The 21,587-nt window shown below is 31.3% G+C and overlaps 2 protein-coding genes across 7 annotated transcripts in view; both read left to right on the top strand.

Annotated features, from left to right (window-relative positions):
* Ntan1 (N-terminal amidohydrolase 1) overlaps positions 1–9,985 on the top strand; it is a 51,162-nt gene extending 41,177 nt beyond the window's left edge. For all 3 annotated transcript variants that reach the window (XM_072886783.1, XM_072886782.1, XM_072886784.1), the window contains 6 exons: positions 1,145–1,335; positions 2,842–2,907; positions 5,534–5,716; positions 6,174–6,382; positions 6,654–6,815; positions 6,941–9,985. In XM_072886783.1, coding sequence (XP_072742884.1) covers positions 1,146–1,335; positions 2,842–2,907; positions 5,534–5,716; positions 6,174–6,382; positions 6,654–6,815; positions 6,941–7,066 — 936 coding nt within the window. In that variant the 5' untranslated portion in view covers position 1,145 and the 3' untranslated portion in view covers positions 7,067–9,985. The remainder of the gene's footprint in view (positions 1–1,144; positions 1,336–2,841; positions 2,908–5,533; positions 5,717–6,173; positions 6,383–6,653; positions 6,816–6,940) is intronic.
* Positions 9,986–10,127: 142 nt separating this feature from the next.
* LOC140662981 (GTP-binding protein Di-Ras2) overlaps positions 10,128–21,587 on the top strand; it is a 93,258-nt gene continuing 81,798 nt past the window's right edge. For all 4 annotated transcript variants that reach the window (XM_072886789.1, XM_072886788.1, XM_072886786.1 and 1 more), the window contains exon 1: positions 10,128–11,991. The gene's annotated coding sequence lies outside the window, so the exon portion shown is untranslated. The remainder of the gene's footprint in view (positions 11,992–21,587) is intronic.

The raw sequence follows: 21,587 nt of genomic DNA, 5'->3' as shown, positions 1-21,587 counted from the left end.
TAAGCCGGTCTAGCTTAGTTTCGTTATCGCGATTGTTAACACGAGCAAACACGAACGACGAGACGTGGCGTGGTGCCGACAATATGCCCGATAATCGCGGATCTCTCGATCCCGTAACCGGCTTTGTCACACAATGCTAAGCCTCGATCGTGCGTTCAGATATACCCGAGGACTTTATTGTGAGGATCGAAGGAGAATGAGGGCGTTTTCTCTCGCACGAGCGAATTTATATTCGATAAGCCAACCGCGCGTGACGTTTAACACCCGCCTGTTGCGCCGCGCGCGACAATTACTTTGCTTTACGGTTGCCGTAAATTAATTTTAATGATCCGCCCGTTATGATTTATTACGTGAGATCATATGTGCCGGGTTGTTCGCTTTACAAATGACTTGAGAGGGCGTACACCTGTTTCCTGTTTCAAATGATGAAAGCAGTACATGTATATTCACAAAAAATCTGTTTGTAAAATTATCATGGAAAAACAAATTTTTATTTTTAGATCGTTATACTTAATAATTGTTTTATGTTTCTAAAATTCAATCTATGAAGATGGAAACGTCGCGGCTTTAACTTTTTCAGATGTAGCATTTTTTAAGAAGATTATTGCAAATTTAATTATATTAGCTATAATAGCATTAATCGCTGTCCATTGTGAATAAAATTCTTATAAAATATGATTATTTTTAATTATCGCCTTGCGAGGAATTAAGTTATATATTTACTATTATTGTAATTTTTGTATTGATATATTTTTATATCAATAGTATATATATATATATATATATATATATATATATATAACGAAAACGTGGAGAGGTAACTGCAGAGCAATAGAGAGATACGTTTTTTGACGTCTCTCTTTTCATTCGCGCGTTAGATACAAACTTGAACTTCGTCCGCTAAAGAAATCTAGCGTGTCATCCATTTTTAAAACTACGTGCGTCAGAGTGGAGAAATAAAATGGAAATCAGTCGGTGAAGAATGGCCGCTATTGGCATAAATTATCAGCCGTTCGTGAGCTCTTATTGTTCTGCGGAATTAATTAATTTCATGCGCGTGGAAACGTGCAACGTGTAATCGTCTTTTAGATAAAGCATCTTCAATGTTGCTCTAATCGACATCGTCTTCGTTTCGCTTTTTCAGGATGGTGCTGGTGGTAGGCGGGGTGGTCCTGCAGGAGGAAATACCCGCAGACAGCAGATCTTTGTACGCGGCCCATCCGGTATACCGCGAGAGCGCGGCCCAGCTGCACTCGATACCGGCGAAACTCGTGGGCCCGGTGGGCCTCCTCTACGTTCAACAACGAGAAATGGCTGCGACTTTGCCGCAAGACAGTAAGTGCAATGTGTCGTTTTTAGACGAGCCGCTTTTTCTGTCAAAGCGATTCGGTAAAAAAGTCCACAGCTCAAGTCTACACACAAAGATGAAAGAGTTTCACGTGAGCGTTACACAAACGCACCGACGATTATCACAATAAATGACTTGTCTGAAATGAATCCGACAGGAATAATAAATCTCGTTGCGATATAGGATATATAACGATTTCTGTGTTATCTGTGTAATACAATTTATTGACATCATCGTCGCTAAGCAATCCTACGGTCATTAAGCTCGAGAAAATGCGTGTTAGATAAAATACATTAGTCTCTCTAGAAAACGCGTTCCAGATAAAATGACCCCGTCGTATATCTTAAAAACTTATCTTCAGATACGGAAAAGATGATGATTTAAATAATAGAAGAATAATTCATGTTCAAATTCATACTGTAAAAGGCGATTCGTTTTCATACAATAATTGAAAACTTATTACAAATATGGAAATAATGATGATTTAAATAATAGAGGAATAATTCATGTTTAAATTCACGCTATATAAGGCGGCTCTTTTTTCTTAATAATAATTTTTTTCTTTATCTCTGATTATCTGTTACTTAAAGATATACATGCGTGGAAATGATATTAAAAATGCTAAAATCTCAGAAGTATTTAATAAACACGAAATTTTACAGGCAAAATCTCTTTTCGAAAAATAATCCGTCCGTATCTATTAAAAGAACATGTTATTGATGCAAGCCACGGTATCTCCGTGTTATCTCTCAACATGTTATATCGAACTGTGTTACCGGCAACTTTTGCGATATCGTTGCAAGATTGACGCAACCCGCCAGCTTACCAGCTGTGATTACACTTAATTATAAGACTAAAGAAAAAGAAACGAACGTGCGAGTTGATAAATCGACGGATGCTGTTACGGAACGTTATTTCGCGTGTTATCGGAGCAAATTACAATTTTTTTGGATAGTATAATTTTTAAAAACAACGATGATCTGCCCGATGGCTATAATAATAAAATTGTGCCATAAATTGAGCTCTGAAACATATCTTTCCACATTTTTTCATTCAATATGTTGCAATAGCAATTTAATCTTTTTTCAGCGTATTAAATCTTTATCATAGTGTGTTAAAAAATATTTTATAAAAAGCAACTGTTCTTCATGCGTCACTTTATGCTAAAAATATACCAAACGTGGAAATCAGCGACATGTACGTGTCATTTTCTTTAAATTCTCTGCTTCAGTTATGCAATTTTTTATTATAATCGGTTTTCATATAAAATTTGTAATATCTTGACATCTTTCATAAAATAATAAGCAGTATGTATAGAAGCTATATGTATAGAAATATAGAGATATAGATCTATTTGGAAATCATAAAAATTTTATCTTATATAATTATGGAAAATTTCTATTGCATCGACGAACAATTTTAACAATCTATAGCCTTTCGAAGTGCTGTATTTATGCTCGCTACCGCACTAACTTTTTTTTTCGCTTTCACAGAGAACGTGAACATCCTCGGTTCGGATGACATGACCACGTGCATAATCGTCGTCGTCAGGCATTCCGGTGAGTATATTTGAAAGTACAATCGCGGTCGTTATAAACTAGTCAGTTGCATATAAACGACTACTTACAACGCAAAGCAGTGAATGAAAAAAAAGAGGTCGGAATAATGCAACGATGAAGCGAGATTGTCTGATTTGTATGGCGTCATTGATTGAAATATCAATTATCTATAATTTTTTTTATGTAAAACTCGTATCCTAATATTCTTGATAAAATTAATAAAATTAAACTTAATTTCAAATCATTCTCAGCACACACAAAGCAATAGTAATATAACATCAATGTTATAATTTCCCACTCAATAATATAACTATTATGTATAAGGGCTGTTATATTGCAGTTACATTGTTGAGTGGGAAATTATAACATTGATGTATTGTATTACTGTTGCTTTGTGTTTGCTGAGTTCTAAGCAAGATGTATTATTGCAATTCAGAAGTGCTTTGTTTACGCAAAAACTATTCATTTTCAATCACTTTGATATTATTGTCACTCTAACATTTAAAGAGATACTTTAATACTAAATCAATTTTTTATACTAAAAAATTAATTAATGTTTTGCGACATATCTGTGAAATTATTAAATTATGTGTATCTAAATTTTTTTATTTGAACTAGAAAAACAAAGAGATAAAAGATCTCAACACAAAACTTCTGAGAAAAAGAAAAGAAATAGACGAAGAAGTATCCAGAAGAGAAAAAAAATGAGAAATGCTATCGCAATCTGCCTTATGTGAATTAATCGCAAAACTAACGAGCAAGAATTCTTGAAAAAAGTGTCATTATTAAAAACTATAACTTTTGTGAATATTTCAGAATTTTCTGGTTTTATGTCAGTTTTTATGCCGGTTTTTATTCCCTTTGTCCAAAAGCTTTATTTTTCATTCGCGCGATCGTTTCACGATATAATAATAATGATCGTAAAGCGTAAAATGCCACTTTTTTGGAAAAGATGAACTATTTAAGAGAATCCGTTCTGTCGAACTCGAAGAGGAAAAATGCTGATTCAGATCTATATCACGAAGTCATTTAAATGACTTGCTAATTCTATGATATCAAGTTCGGAAAGCTTTGAAAAAAATAAGTGCGCGGTTTGTAAAATAATGAGCTCTATTTGCATAATTTTCCACGAGGAAAATTATATAAGCAATGTAACAATGTATAATTGAAAACGTGATAGTATGATTTCAAGTCTTAATATATCTCACACATAGAGAAAAACAAGAAATTTATTCTACGAAAGTAAAATATAAAATTAGAGTTATAGAAGAATTTTAATTCTATATAGCAATATATAAGAAAAAGATTACATTCTCAAGTGTCCGTTACTTATTATAATCACGCGTGTTCATGAACATTAAAAATCTATTTGAATTATTATTTCTCTTCTTCAACAAGTTTCTTCTTCTTCAGTTTGACATTTATAACAAATATGAATCATATACACCGAGCTCCATAAATATTACTTTTGCGTACTATAACGTATTTCATCTCCTATGAAGAAACCTATCAACATTGTACTGTACATCTCGATAGAACTATCAAGTACGTTCTCCTTAGCTTTCTCCTGCTGCGGCGACAGTGCATCGCGATTCAAGCTGGGTGTCTCCGATCGTCTTAAAATTGCGCGTGAATAATGGTCGAGGTAGAAAGCGACTTCGAAAGTACATAATTAAGTAACAGTTCGCAATATAAAAATGTTTTATTGGCAAGTTTTTTTTTTTTTTTTTTTTTTTTTCATTGAATATCTTATGCAACTGTCATACAAGAGATTGTTAAAAAAAATAATTATTCACGTGTTTATAGACTATATTAATCAATAACATACGAGAATATACATACGCGAGTTGAACGTTATTGTATCTTGATTACCCAGAATCCGTGTCGAGAAGCATTGCAAGAACACACGTGTGTTTCAACTACAATACTCTCTTTCCGTTTCACTTCGTTCCACTTCATTCAAGATGTACGGCGATAAATCGCGTCTAGTGAACACGCTGAGATCGATCCTCGAAGGCGTTCTCGGACACATCCTGTGCTGAATCGTTTCAGTGCATTATATGGTACAACGCGAGTGCTCTTAGCCGTTTCGTTCGCTCGATGTGCAACGATGCAATAAACAGCGAGAAAGACTCGATACGCCAGCTCGCTCGCAATAATTACTACGCCGCCGTAATTAGCGACCCGGCTTGGTAGCGATGTTTAAACGCTCGGAAATTAATTTCCCTTTTAATCGGTACGTTTTTTGCGAAAAAAGATGTAGCGACCGGTCGCACAAGCGTGGAAACGGTGATATTTTTTTTATCTCGAGTATCTCGATATTTCTCTTAATTGATTTTTTTTAAAGCAATAAACAAATTGTTAATATATATATATATATATATATGTTAATAATAATGATAATAATTAATAAAAATAATGAATACAAAATTTATCTGTTCTTGCCTTGGGATTAGTTCACAGGCGAATATTTATTATTAACATAATATAAATATTTTATGTTTAATTTTAAAAGCATACTTTTCCTTCGTATTTTTATATCATAATATTATCGCTATAAGTGTAATCGCACATGTTTTACGGTTATAAAAGATTCAATGTCATATATGCCATATATGGATTTCAGGTTCAGGCGCTGCAGCACTGGCACATCTTGACGGCTCCGGAACAGAAGATGCTGCGGTGGCGATGATCCAAAGGGTAACGGAACTCACCCTTGGATATCCCGAAGGCCGGCTAGAATTGCAGTTGGTCGGCGGTTACTCCGATCCGAGAAATTATTCCGAGGAGTTATTCTACACTATACTTTGTAAGCAAAAATATAATTTTTAAATATATAATCTGAAATTTTTCTCAATACTGTAGTTTGTTTATCAAAAATAATCTTTGGCTCATAATTACTACATACATCTATAAATATACAACCGGTTATAGATATATCTGTTCCATTTCATTCGCAAATATATTGAATTAAATCATTGGCTCGCTTTGCTCGCGATAAATTAAAGAGATAAACTAAACGGAAACATACATACGTAGAATTATCTTATATTTCGCGAAAGAAGATTTAATCTGATAAAAATTAATATGATCAACATATTAATAATATGCGCACTTTATTCGAGCAATGATATTAAATTATATAGAAGAACCGAAACTTTTTTTTCTCAAGCTTTTGATACGAACAGTTGAATAAGTAAAATTAAATTGAAATTATGTCACCGCCTTTTGTCTATAATGATAACGGGATCGATTACGGCTTCCAGCTGCATTTCACAAGCAACCCGTGGAGATCGACCTGACGTTATGCTGTGTGGGCGAGCTGAATACCACTGTGAGAGCTGGGATTCATTGGCCGGTGATCTACGGTGTTGGACTGAACGTAAAGACAGGCGAGATCTTTCCCGCGACTTTCCCCGACAAAGGCCCGGATCAGGCGCTGCGGTGCGCCAGACAATTGACCGGGGGTCAACAGGTGCGTGTACGCAACGTTTGCATTTGCAATAGTATTCTATAGTTGAGCAGAACTAATGATCTAGATAAAAGAGAGAGCTCATAGCTCGCATATTCGTAAATTATATATATATATATATATATATATATAATAAATAAATAAAATATATATTTTATTATTGAATTAAGTGTTCTATCAAGTTTTATTTATTAATTATTTAAAATTTTATTTATTTCTAACTTATTGTTAGTTCTTTGAGCGAATTAAATATGTTTGTTTTCTTTATGCATAGGTTTTGGACATTTACGATTGTGGTCTTGGATTACTTAGAATCGGTCCGTTTAATTATGATCCTTTACGAGGAGTGGATCTCTGGTTGGCACAATCCGATCAATTCATTCTGCAACACCTGTCAACATCACCGGAAGTAGAACAACCACATTTCGTCTCACAAGTAATGCCAGTTGATATATTTTTTTTATATATAATATTATAAATTGTATCGAAAGAAAATAAGCAATAAATTCAGCTGCGCGTTTTCCAGTACGCTACTAGATAACGACGAAATTTTTGTTTCAGGTACGGGCGACGCTCAAGTATATTCAGGACAATCAATTTCCAGCCGTCACCGTCTTCCGAGATAATAAACCACACTACTATCGCCGAGATGAAACCACAGGTGTCTGGCAACCGATGCGATACTAACCTTAACAAATTACAGATTCGGTTATGGTTTGCGTGGAGGTTGTTCGCGAAATTTTTGAGTGACACAAATTGCGGATCAACGAAATATGCGGAATTATAGGAATTTAAATCGTTTACTAAAACGTGAAACTGCGTCTTTTGAAAATTGCAGTGCCGTTGCAGAATTGTCGCCGTAATGAATTCGTTTGAAAAGAATCGATCCGCATTTATAACTGACGAGAAAGATACGGAAGTTGGCACATAATTGCAGCTTTTATCGGCTGAAAATTATTTGTGTTCAACAAAAGAAGGACGTCCAAACGGAAAAAAGTCGTGGGAATATAGATTAAACCAGTCATAATTAGCGCACAGGTTGATGCCTTAATGTCTGCTCACAGTGGAAGATACTTCGTAAAACGCATTTAAGTCGAGATGCAGATTAGCCTTTGAATATACATTGCCAAGTACGATTTGTAATATTTACAAATTAAATTCAAAGAGTAGAACTTAACTCTGTTATCATAGAGTACAAGCTAAAGGAAAATAAATATGAAATAGAAATGACTTTGGCAAACAATTTTCTGAAAATTTTAATACTATTATTCGGAAGAGAGATTATGTGTGCATATATCTTATAATAACGCATACTTTTTTTAATACCTTTTATATTGGAAAAGTACTTTTTAAAATAATATTGAGATATTTTATTTATTATGTAATTACAGCAGGATATTTTAAATCATTATATGAATTACATCGCGACTGAAATTGTTTAGATAAATTAATACAATAAGATTTCTTCAATTATTCGCAAATTATTATCAAAAATTTCGAAAATTATACCCGGATCTTCTACTTATCAGGCGATACATTCTTTTATAACTTAAAATTGGAAAATAATATTTAACTTTACGAAATCTTGTAAGAACAAGGAAGAAAAAAAACTAAAAAAGTAACTTTGTAAAGCGTACACACGCTAGAAATTTATTCTTCTCTCTTCTGGCCCTTTTTGGATATATTTATATAAAGAGCAATATTCACAGATATAAGATACAGCGCGCAATGACTTCAATCGTGAATAAATCTGTATGTTGGCATTGTTGATTTTCTTTTTTAATAGATTTATATTATGTATATGGACAACGACCGAATTCGAGATTTATTGTTACAAAATGTTATTAGTCATACACGTCATTGTTCCATCATTGAACGTTTTATTTGGATTAACTTCCATCGTCGCTAGAGCGATAAAGCAACAATGTGTATTCTCATCGCCTATTTAGTATTAAATGCGATTGTTCGATACTTATTTCATATTTACATCCCTTTTTTTATATCATTTTATATCAATCTTCATAATTAAACAATTCAATAGCTGAAAATCACATTTAATGCTAACTGTGCGATTGCAGCAAATTAATGCATACGCACATGGAATTAGGCAAGAGTATTTATCTATCTTTTTCTTTTTATTTTATTCTTTTAGCTGAAGTACGAAAGTTTGAGCAACGAATAATTTCGTATTTGCCATAAAAAAGAAAAGAAGGTTGTACGAAAAGGTAGAAGTGAAATAGAGGACAATGTACATAATATTTTCAGGGTTGTGCCCGAATTCTTTTCGGGTGAGGGAAAGTTCCTCTGCTTCAACACAGTTATTTTGCGGGGGACACGAAATCTCTCCGAAAATTCAAACAGCGAAGATTTAGTAACCGAGTAAAAGCCGTTGGTGTCTCGCGAGAATTTTTACTAATTCGCTCTCATTCATACATATATGTTGAAAATGTCAATTTTTTTAAATTATTTAAATATGTACGAGATACTCGCGGGATACATATTTGGTGTTTGATCATCATTTAACGTCGTACAATAAACATCCAAGTTAAAACGATACGATGTGTAAGAAATTGTTAATTATTGTTTTACTAATTATAAGCGCAATACACAAATGTATAATAATATGGTGCAATTCGATCAATCTGGAAATCGCATAAATGTCCTACATAGTCTATTGTTATTTAGAAAGCGCGAGCGTGCGATGGCGATCGAAAAATTAAGATAACGAGGCCTTCCCTTACCTGTGAATTCATTGATTAAGCGGGAAGGTAATTTCTCTCTGGATTACGATTCGAGAGTACAATTCCGCAGCCATACAAAAAAGGTTTCTTGTATTTCGATACATGAATACAGTTTTCATAGCAGAAAAAATTCAGAAAAATTCAATGTTATCGTTAAGCGTTCCTCGCCCTTTGGGGCGAATATTATATGTATATGTGATGAATATATCATTTTTTAAAATGATACTTTAAGCGAGAAGTATATAAAATTTCTTCTATAGCTATAGTCTCAAAGTTTTGGAATAATGCATAAAGGAAAGGTGCGTTCACAATTTTTCATTGTCTAGTGATACATAAGCTAATTGAGGTTGATATTAATAATAATAATGATAATGATGCTGATATAATGACGCGATGATTATGATAATACTGCTAATAATGATAATGATATTTTCTAGAGATCGAAAAGAGATATATTTTTACTATATTATGTAAAAGAGCGAATGCACTCGCGACGATGAAGCTCTCAGGATCGAACATCCTTTTCAGGACGACCTTCTTTTTCCCTTCCCATTCTGCGTGAATGGGAAAAGTGTAGCGGGTGATTTGCCACTTACTTTGTTGCTTTTGACAGGAAAATATACGGCTTTTCTTGCTTGCTCATAGAAACTCTCTTCCCGATACAGCAATACAGTTACACATATATGTATATTTTTTTTTGGTATGCTTATCGTGCGCGCTCTTTTTTTCCCCATCCCCAGCCTTGTTCTTACAATAGCGTTCCCGTTCGATCTCCTTTGCATTCTTTCTCGCGTTAGGCAGCCGTAATCTTACTACATAATATTATTTGGTGATATATTTATATAATAAACGATGCTAGACTAAAGCAACGTCGTGTATGTTATTTCACGATATCGCATCAAATCAAGTACTTGAAATGACAACCATAACTGATTATGATCTATCGTTAAAAATAATGCTCGCACCCTTCTGATTGGTATGATCCCCTTGCGCGACTGATTTAATCGCGAAGTGATCGTGAATAACGAGTATTCTTCTTTTTCATCTTTGTGTTTAATTGGCCATTCTCTTCTGGCTGTAATCCAGCCATTAATAAGTTAAAGTACTTCTCTTCTTCGCATAAGGTTTTTTTCAAAAAAATGTAGTAAGAGTCGCCAAATGACGACAGTACTGTTTCTCACGTTAATGTTTCTCAGAATACTCTAACGCGATATTCTATGTATATGTTCAGCTTGAGAAACTGGTAAAAACAAAATCATTATCAAAGTTGCGGATTGTTACGTAGTATGTTGTAAACTATTACATAAGTATCGTTAAACTCGCAAAATTATCGTACCGCGAGAAGAAAGTCCTCGCGACTATTATAATTTCATATTAGTAAATATCAAATATCGATTTCAATTGATCACTAGAGATAATTCGTGTATCTAATTATTATTCGGTAAATTTTATTCAAGAAAATGAAAAGTTGTTATGAAAAATGTTTATATTTTTTAATCTACAATTATTAAAATAGTGTGCGTGAATATGTGTGTAATATTTTCTATCTTTGAGAGAAACTATAATTAATATTGTAGTTGAATTATGAAAGCAATTTAATTAACGAAGCATATGAAAAACTAAATTGAATAAATAAGATTAAACACTTTAGATGTATTGTCTTAATTTATTATAATAGAGAAAATTGTTTAAAAGTTGTATATTTTAATCTCTTAATTAAATCTGTAAAATCTTGAAATCCTCAAAATTATTTCACACTCTCTATCTCTTTTTCTCTTTCTTTTGAATATCATCAGAATCTTTCAGAAAACTGAAAATTTAATATACACCACAGAAATTTTATAATGTAATATGTTGTATCACTATAAATAGAACTCTTACGCATGTATTTTGTTCAACGTCAATAGCTTATGTATGTGTGTGCAACCTATTTCCTATTTCCTGGCAGTTCTACAAGGAGTTGGTTGATTGTCAGCGGAAGGAAACTTCCATTCGGAAAGTTCGTTATGAATGACTTACAAAGTCTTCCGACATGCTTCGCTTTAGATTAGAATTCAGGATCCGCAGTGAGTTGATAATTGCGTTGAAAAGTGATCACCCGGAAATAATATTCTTGGAAATTCTGAAGATTACCCTCAAGCTTTTGCAAGAACTGAATCGCAGAAAAGAATCTTTGAAGCACTCTCGAATTGCAAAGCTATTCACTTCGCACGATTACAGGCATTTACATAATTATACGCGGCGGTAAATTACAATGACATCGAAATTACTTGCAAAAAAGAAATTTCAAAATAGTGTAATTTTATATACAAGCCCGAATGCTTTCTCTTTCTTTCTATCGACATGGTGTCATGGCAAATTTTATGACGTAATTTTTTATGTTGCTTTAAAATTTCATTAAATTTTTAAAATAATAGAAATTTAATATTTTGTTGAACTACGCTAATAACATTGAAAACAAAGACGCAATATTTTTAATAATTATTTCTGAGGATTACTTTGGAAAGATGGAAAAATTTCAATTTTTCACAAGAGAAGTATTGCACATACCTATATGTAATATTCTAAATCTCAAATATTTTTGAGAGAAGAAAATTAACCGCGAGAAAAAAAATGGAAGAAGCTTGACTAAAAGTAGGAGAGCCCGCGGATAACGAGTAGTGATGGACGGCGCTGCGCAGACTCCTTGAAAGTGACTCGGCCCGACTTGCAGTAGTCGACATCAAGCACTTCGCCCGACACGGTCAGTGCCGTTTCGTCGTCCGATCGAGGACGACTCCTTCCGCGTTCCCGCTCGTCGTGGTCGCGCCACGTTTTCGGCATATTGCATTTCGAGGAAGCCCCGAGCAAACGCGTCCTTTTCTCGTCCTGGTGAGTTTTTATTATAATACATTCTGTCGACATACGGCTTTTTTATTAAAATTATTTTTCAAAAATTCTCCAACTATTTGCGGCACGAAATAAGTTTCACAAGTTATTTGAGATTGACTAGATTTTCCAAGGATCAATTTTGTCTCGAGAAAATTTCAAAACGAAGTGAGTTGATATAATAATTCTTATTGTTTTTTTAGGCATGTATGTGTCTTTACATATGTATTGTCTTCTTTTCAAACACAATAAATTAATACACCATAACATCTGAAATAGTGATTAGAATTATTACAGAATTGAATTGTAGAAAGAATCATAAAAATAATTTGTAATATCCAATTCAAAATGATTAAATTAAGATTACAGGATTTTCTTTTATATTTTTTTATTGTAAATAAGATTAAAACACAATTTGAGATCAAGTAAAAAGAACAAAAGTGTATTTTTTTATGTCAATTATTTTTCATTAACATTTTCTAATCTGTTAATCATATGTTCAAAATATGTATTTCAAAATATTCTCTTTGAGAATGATTATTTGAACGAGCAAACAATTTGAATTAATTATAGGTTTTGATTTATCGTAATTTGATTATCGCATTAAGTTTTCAACATATCAAACTACGTAATAGTTACCTCGAGTTTTCGACAAATATATTAAGGATAATTGTTGGAAGCAATACTTGTTTTATGTTTGAAAATATTTCGTTGTATACTACATGTGACCTATGCAAAGAAATACGAAAAAACAAAATCGTTTTTAATAAAAGATAATTGAGATAACAGATTTGCTACATATACATGGGAGTTTGTTTTAACAAACATTAATTGATTTTGATGTAAAAAAGAAATTCTCACTTCTATATTCAGTAAGCGATGAACGAGTCATGATTTTATTACAGAACATACGAGTATTTCTGCAGTTCTCAGTAGTAACTCTATTATATCGAAAGCAGCTGCTTCTTGTAAATGGAATTGAAAGAAAAGTAACGATATTTACGTAACGTGTCTTTCAGTTAAACTATGCAAGTCTTACATGTTGCGCGTAAATTGCAAGTCGTGGCACTTAATTTTGTTAAGCTAAAATAACGTTAAAAGTGAATTTTTGTCATAGAAGCAAAAATTTGATAATTTTGAATTATAATTAACAGTATTTTCCTTCCTCTTGAAAGAAAATATTACATTATAATTATTTTAATATTATATTAATTATAATTCAGAATTTTAGAATTTTTGTTTCTATATAAAAAACTCACTTTTAACATTATTTTGAATTGAAGAAGTTGTCTGAAAAATGTTGTAAATATCAATTTGATTAGAGATAATAATTTAACATTGGAAAAATAATATTGTAACAGTACTAAAGTAATAGTACTAAATGATGCGCGTGACAAAAATATTTCTATACATATGTAATCACAATGATAAAACAATACTAAAAAGTTATACAGCATAATAATATTATTTATAATAAATCAGAAAAAAATAATGCAATAATATATTTTTTTTAAATATATTATTAGCTTTTGTTGCTTAAGAATTAATATTTTTAAGTATATTCTAAAATTTTGTAACATATTTTATTAAATAACTAATGTTTTTTTATATCTTTATATTCGAGAAATTGATGTTTAATCGTGACAATTTTCCTCCTAGAAAATAGAAAATCCTTCAACTTGCTTTTGTCGCTTGAAGATGATTTTAATTTCAAAGCGTGCTAATGATCAGTATCTTTGATCGTGAACCTTTCGTGAAGCGAAGAGGAAATCGCGGAAAATATCAGTTCGCTAAAAGGTATTGTTTCTTAGAGCTAACTTGGCTACTTGTAAATATTCGTGTTGTACAAGATTGTAATCGATCTTCTTTTCGAAACGGCGAATAAGGAGTTTCTCTTGATTTAATTCCAATGTATCTGCAGAGAAGTAAAGGTTGCTCAACGAAAACAAATCTAAAACGTCAACAATAATGTCACGTTATTTTAAATTACATATATGTAATTAAAAAGCATATTTTTATAGTGGTAGCATGTGTTACACACTTTGGACGTTTCTTATTTAAATTAAAACAAGATTCCGACACGCGCCAGAATATTAAAGTTGTTCGAATTACAACTTTGAATTGAAGTAAAGTTTGTCGTGTCGAATTAAATCTTGGGAATCCGAATAAATAAGACAGTTCTACGCTTCTCATATAATTTAAAATGGATTTTGTGTGTGCTTTAATATAATTTTAATTTAATGCTTAAAGGCAAGATCAATATCGCAAATTAAAAAATTATATAAAATAATAGCGCCTAATCAAAATTTCTTTTTTTTTTCGGAGAAAAGAACAAAAAAAGAATATGAATTTAAAAGCATTTGTCAGCATTTATTTCATAGCTATAGAATATTTTGTAATTATAGGTATTCTTTTAATTATATGCTTATATCATACTGTCTAGAATTTAAAATAGGATTACATAAAGTCATTTACAATGCAAAAAGATATTTTTTTTCACGACTACAACTTTTTTTCTCCCTTTATTCGTGTTTTGTGAAAATAAAGTAGAATAAAATAATTTATTTAATTATCATTCATAGTGTAAATAGAACAGTGTAGACAGAAATTAATGTATATAGTGGGATGCACGATAATATTTTTAACCGCATGAGCGCAAAATGTAGTCTTCAGTTAATGCACTTCTGCGCTAATGCAATATGTACGATTCGACGGGCGTGCGAAATGGAATTATGTGTGGCGAAATCTGCATAGAGGAACTAAATTGTGAGGTCTTCCTATGCCTTTTCATAAAATCATAAACATTGTTAAATGCAATGGTTTTTCACAATATGGTAGATTTTTCCCGATTATATTTTTTTTATTTCGCTTACTTCGCGTACTTGATTGTTAGTATAAATTTTGTTTCACGTATCAATTGATTTGATACTTAATCATATAAGCACAAGCTTACGTTAGATAAAATTATAAATAGAAATATCGTTACTGTCTTGTGCAATTAAATCAATATTTTACCAATTTTCTGAAGAATGAGGCTCAGTATATATTTATTACTATAAAAATTTATTCAAAAAATTAGCCAATAAGAACCAAGTGCAATAAGTACGTGCAACATTATCTAAAAACTTTTTTTAATTGTCCTGTCAAGGTTAGAGAGAAAGAGAAGCCTTTTCGTTTAGTTATTTAATTTATTAATATATTTTATTTTAATTTTTAAGATATAGACCAATTATTTTGTAAAAATTCCATATTTATAAAAAAATATTCTTTACATATTTTTTGTAGTCAGAAACAAAATAATTGTTTTTCTCCGACAATCTGCCGCTGATATTCTAGAGATGAGCAATTAAGCGGGCTATCCGCTATGCCGTATAAATTCCGTAGATCTAATCAATTGCGATAAATTCACCTGATCGCGATCAAGTTTCGCCATTCGCAATTTACGATCCTACCCCTTACTTCTGCCGCGCGGGGGGCGACGATCTATTAAAACGTCTCTCGAGCCTACCTTTTTATCTGCCAGTTTATCGACGCGCCGCGTAAAATGATGACCACCTATTCTCGCGCTTGCGAGGGGGAAGAGCAATATTATTATTTTTTTTTTTTTTTTTTTATCTCGGTCATCGACATTGTTGTGTATCGTGGAGGGAGCGATTATTGTCGGCGACAGTTCTTCGATCGTGGTTTAGAAGAGAGACGTAACTCAGCCGCTACAAAGTGGAACAAGCAGGCCGATCCGAGATCGATAACGCTAGTTTCGCGTTTTCTTCATGCTAACCTGTTATATAGAAGAGCGTAGAGCAAGAATGACGTATTTAATCGGATTAAAGGGGCGAACCTCGCGAACGCCGCCCACTTTCTTCTTTCCGAGGCAGGAAGCGAGTAATCGACTTCCAAGAGCGATTTCACCTTTCGCTTTATTGCGGCGCATCTTGTACCTGCTCACCCCGGTCTCTCCACTTCTCGTCCTCTTGAGGGAATCGCCACTCCGTTGGCGTATCAGCTGCTACGCTCGGAGATTTATTAGTAGGCATGATATTCTGACGATAATGTCAATAAAAAAAAAAGAAGAAAAGATAAATTTGGTTTGCGTTATCCTTAGCTGACCGGACGTTTCAATCCGAATATTTTTTTTTTTTTTATTTTGTAGATAAGGAAGCACTATCATGGAGAGAAAAAGTTATCATTCGAGTTTATATTATTTTCTTCGTCTATCGTCTTTTTGTTTCAACACATTATAATTTTATAGATTCTTTAATACTTTAAATCTGATTTCTCTCTACTGAAATGTCAAGGTACTAATAATTCTTAGCCAATAAATGCTTATACTCATAATCCCGAGCTTATAAGTGGTGAATAATAATTGTGAATTGAGTTTCTTGGAGGTAATTAAATGATAAGATCTTAATGATAAGAGATCAATCATTTAATATCGTGTGAGTTTAATTTCAATAATAATTTTAAAATCACTTTACGTTTAATGCAGAGAAAAGTTTTATCGAATAATTTTGCTGAACTAGAGAGAGAGAAAGAAATTTAAATTCTCTTTTATTGATAAAAAATCGAGCAAACTAGATTAAAGATTAATATTCACGATAATAAATAATTACATGTTTTGTGGCTTATTGTGCAAATAAGATAGTTGTAATAATAGCTTCTCTTATAACAGTGGGGGAGAGTTATAAGCACTTTGACCTATAGACAGTTGACTTTGCGGAATTATCTGTAAGGAAGGTTTTGTCTCGTAATGAAAGGAAGTCTACCAGACATGTAACTGTGACCTTTGTAAAATCAATTGTAGATTTATCTCGGAGACAATTTTCTTAGCACACTATTATGTTAAACTGCTTTAAAAGCTATCCGCCACATTTAAAGCAGTTTTATCTTATATACTTTTAATTATTTGAATATGTATTACGTATAAAAATATTATTGATTATATCACGTATATGTTATATGTTGTTTTGACAAATTCACACTCTGAAAGATTGATATTCGAAACAAAATTATGTCATGCGACTATGATACTCTTACGTCATCAAATAAAATGTCGCAAGATTTCATGGTATTTAAATATTGCTATAAGTGCGCTGTTAGATATCACTTTTAAAGGATTGAAGCGTACAATCGTTTGCGAAACAATAAACATTCCTGTTTAGTCTTTTATCTTTTCTTTTACTTTTCTTATTTCAATTCTTTCGAGTACATTCAGTGATCTTCGTAACAAAAGCTTTCTTGAGATTGTTTGTAATTTACGAAGAAATTGGACGAAAGCTTGGAAACTCGATGCTGTTTTGGCAATATTTAACATGCTTTCCCCTTTCTTTCGTGTCTGTGATAATTAAATATATTCTATGCAATGCAAATTTAGAGTACATAAACAGAATATAATAAAACACATGTACAAATAATACATTTCTTAAAACATAATCTTCGTCTAGTAAATCTATCGTATGGTAACTTGCTTGTCGATTCTAGAACGCGACATGGGGTTAAATTGTTCCGACATGACATATCGACGTAACGTCGACGTCCAGGTGCGAAAGTTCGGAACGTAAAGTCAATCATGAAGATATCTTTGAACTACCATCGTATACATATTGCAAAATAAAATTAACTTGGAATCCGATTTCCGATTAAGGCCCGATTCCACGACTTATTTTAACCGAAGTTTAAAACTCTTTTATTTTGTTTTTCAGAACTTATCTGAAAGAAACGAAGATAGTTATAAACTCCGATTAGTAAGTTGTGGAACTGGGCCTAAAGATGTCTAGGATTCAATGAAATGTATATTCAATAATCTGCATAAATTTCAGAGAATTTAACAATTTATGTGTATAAAGAGAGAAGGAATTTTATCTTTAATAATTAAATAAGAAAGAAAAGAATATGCTTAGAAAAAGAAACCGTTACACACAACCGTTACACATATTTTAATACTTAAGCAGAAAAGATAATAATAGTTTTATTATTTTTATAAAATTAGTAAAATAATGAAAACTATACGTTTAAAAGAATTATTTTCTAAGTTAATTGAATGATTAAGTGTAAAGTGAATATAATACTACATGAAATTAATTAAAACTGTTTAAATATATGAAATTTATTCGTATTCTGCTATGAAAAGAATACTATCCAAATTTGTCTGATATATACTGTCCAAGAATGATATTCTCTAATGAGGTGTACATAGAATTTTTATGTTCATTTCACTAGCGAAACAAAACGATTGATTGTCGGACAGTACATAAAAAATATTTTATTTTTAACTTGTATTTTTCAATCATTTTTAATCTCAATCAATTGTGACGCAAAGATTAATATTTCACATAGTTATTTGTAATTGTTTGTGGTATAAAAATACTCATCAAGATAATACCTCCGTAAAAGTGTCGTAAAGATCGCGAAACGGTATCCCGTCAAGAGTATTCTGAAGTTGCAAACTGAGTTTAACGAGAAGCCTTCTTACCGTTCTTTTTGTCGACGCAAGTTCCTTTATAGGATTCATTCAGAAATTTTCTCTCAGTTTCTTGCTCGAAGAAACCCAGCTTCTCTCTTTAAAATGAAAAGATGGCCTATAAGAGGCAGACATTTTGCGATTTAATAAGTACAAACCGCATCCTATTGAGATAATTTTCAAAGTAAAAAAAGTTTGAACATGAATATACGCTATTTTCTTGAAATTCTGATTAAATATAACATATATATTGCATTTTACATTATAATAAAAAAACATTAAAAATATTATAATAAAAAAAAATAAATAAGAGTTTGATAATCCGTCAATTCTCTAATCTTGAGTGGTAAGTATGACATGATAATACTTTATAATTTATTTGTGGAATAAAAATTTCGCATTTTGTGCATAAGTTTCTATATAAAATAAACTTAATATTGTTACGAACAGCAAAGAATAAGAGAAAAGAATATGAGAATTTAATTCTTAATGGTTATCTTAATATTTAGCCTTGATATCATATTTATATGTATTATGTATGGGAGTGTGTGTGTGTGTGTGTGTGTGTGTGTGTGTGAGAGAGAGAGAGAGAAAATATTAATAATTTGAAGCTTCTTTAATCTTTTATAATCTCGAATATTTTCATGATCACGACTTAAATATGCCGACTGTGATTGCAAAAATTAAATTAATTTCATTGGAATCTAGTTTTGTTCCTTCTTATATTTTAATGCTTGGTTTGAAACTTATTTCTTTATTCCTATTAATACAAAATATTCCTCTAGTTTGAAAAAGGAAAAAGAAAAAAATAGAAAGAGAGAGTTAATGCTTTTTAATATAATTTTTCAGTTTTAAAGTAAGAAACAATTTTTTTTTAATTTTTATAATTCAAGAACGTAATCACATACAAAAGCATAATAAATATGACAAATTTTTATCTTATATTAAAAAAGTGATTTATTAGAGATTTATTTTATTGCTTTCAGATGATTGAAACAGAATTATTTCTATATGATTTTTTAAATAAAATTACGAATGTGTTATTTTTAAAATATCCTTTAGAGAACTATTCTCTAATATTCTTATAATTTACATACATCTACTTTAACATATAATATAATTTAAAAAAGTAAGTTAGCAACAAAAATTCGACAAATTGTCTGAGATTGTCCCTGTTCATTACGAGAAGACGGACTTCCTTCCCTTCGACAAACGAGCGTGTCGTAACAAGCAAACGGCCAAAAAAAGAAAGAATTTATAGAACAATTTTAAGGGTCAAGACTATCAATCCTATCATTTTAGTATACACTGCAATTTTATATATATATTTAAATTTTTTAGAAAAACTTAAGATTGTAAAAAATTTTCATTCATTTTGTAATAAACATGAACATAAATACAAATATTAAACCACACGTGATCTTGTTTCCTGTCGTGCAAAATAATTTTTAAATATACACATTACAAATAACGAATGTATTATAAAAACATGTGATTTTTGTTTTTTATACATCAGCAGACTACATTTCCGATTTTTCAAATTTTTATTATACTACTTTTGATATGTATCAAAGCACGAAATTTTATAAATAGCATATATCATAAAAAGTTAAAATTATGGATACATTAAGCTGAGTGAAAAATTTCAATTAGAGACAAAAACCGAATATGAATCATTTCTCTTTTCCAATTCAAATTTATCAATTAACAAAGATCTAAATGTTCCTTCTATATTCGTATTGTATACGATTTTAACGTATCATATGAACGACTATTGCGCATTCATTGAATTAATGTATTTCCGTTATAAAGCTTTTGAATTTAAATAACTAAATATTTTTTATCCACCATAAAAAAACATTCAGAATAAAATTTTATTTTAAAGGTCTATATTTGAGTTGTTTATATTTTTCGATAAACTCACATTTGCTATTAATAATAAATATTTACTATTAATAATGAAATATTTTGATAAGAATAATAAATTTTGGGTTATCATATGTCCGCAAAAATAAAGCTTTAGAATAAATGCGTTTTTAATCAGTTATTAATACAGGTTAATCTCATAAATAACTTGACTAATAGTGATTTGATTACTATACATTTAGACTTTCCCAAAAGAGTCAGTTACATTAAAAAATTATATCATGTAATTTTTAAAAAATAATACAACGTTTTTAAAAAAATGTAGACTTTATCAAGAAAGCATGTGCACGTGTCACAATTTTTGTCTGTGACGTCATTTCACATTATGTATGTTTGAAAAAATTCTCATTTTATGCTGTTATTTCTTGTGTGCAATAGAGAGTATTTCCTCTCTTAAAATAATAAAAACACAGAGAGATATATAATCTCTGTAGAATAATTACAAAATTGCATTTCACGCTTGCAAAATCGTGAAAAATCCTAGAATGTTTAATATTTTTTGTTTACTGATACTGACAACGCGACTGCTTTATAATGTTTCCATAATGCAGGGTGCAATTAAGAGTAATACAATGAATATATACATTAACAACTCGCAAGCAAATGCTTAACCTTGCAAATTGCTAATTAAAGTTGTGCACATCGTCAAAAGCACGAATATCACAGAGATAGAAACAGTTTTCATTCGCTGCGAGCGACAGTGCGAGAACGTTTCGAAATTCACTGTTAGAAACTGAGGATCTATAATATACGTAACGTGAACTATAGATTTCCAGTACTTGCAGTGAATTTTGGAACGCCAAAATGTAAATGCAATTCAAATATGAAAACGTTTTTTCGCGTCAGTTATTCCACTCTATTGAGGTATATTAAAATTCCTGAGCATAGGCGATCGCAGTCGCGTAGGCAGAATTTTTCAGGCTAACGTGAATTAACCGATAAAACCGCTTGAGAATTCTCATAAAAGAACATAACATGTAAAACAAATCCCCTTATTTATAATTCACCGATTTTAGTATTTCACAAATCTCATTAATTTTACAAAATTCTTTGAAGAAGTAATAAAGTGATATTGACGTCCGATGGACATTAATCCGCGATTATTCGTATATATGTACTTTATAGTATGTGTGTTTCATTATTTAAGGATCGACAGGAGTGACAGACAAATTTCAGTGTCATAGCTACTAACATTGAGAAATAAACTCTCATTCGA

The sequence above is a fragment of the Anoplolepis gracilipes genome, chromosome 2, assembly GCF_047496725.1.
Source record: "Anoplolepis gracilipes chromosome 2, ASM4749672v1, whole genome shotgun sequence".
NCBI lineage: Eukaryota > Metazoa > Arthropoda > Insecta > Hymenoptera > Formicidae > Anoplolepis > Anoplolepis gracilipes.
Note: the sequence above shows the minus strand (reverse complement) of the source record. Positions and strands in the feature narration are given on the sequence as shown.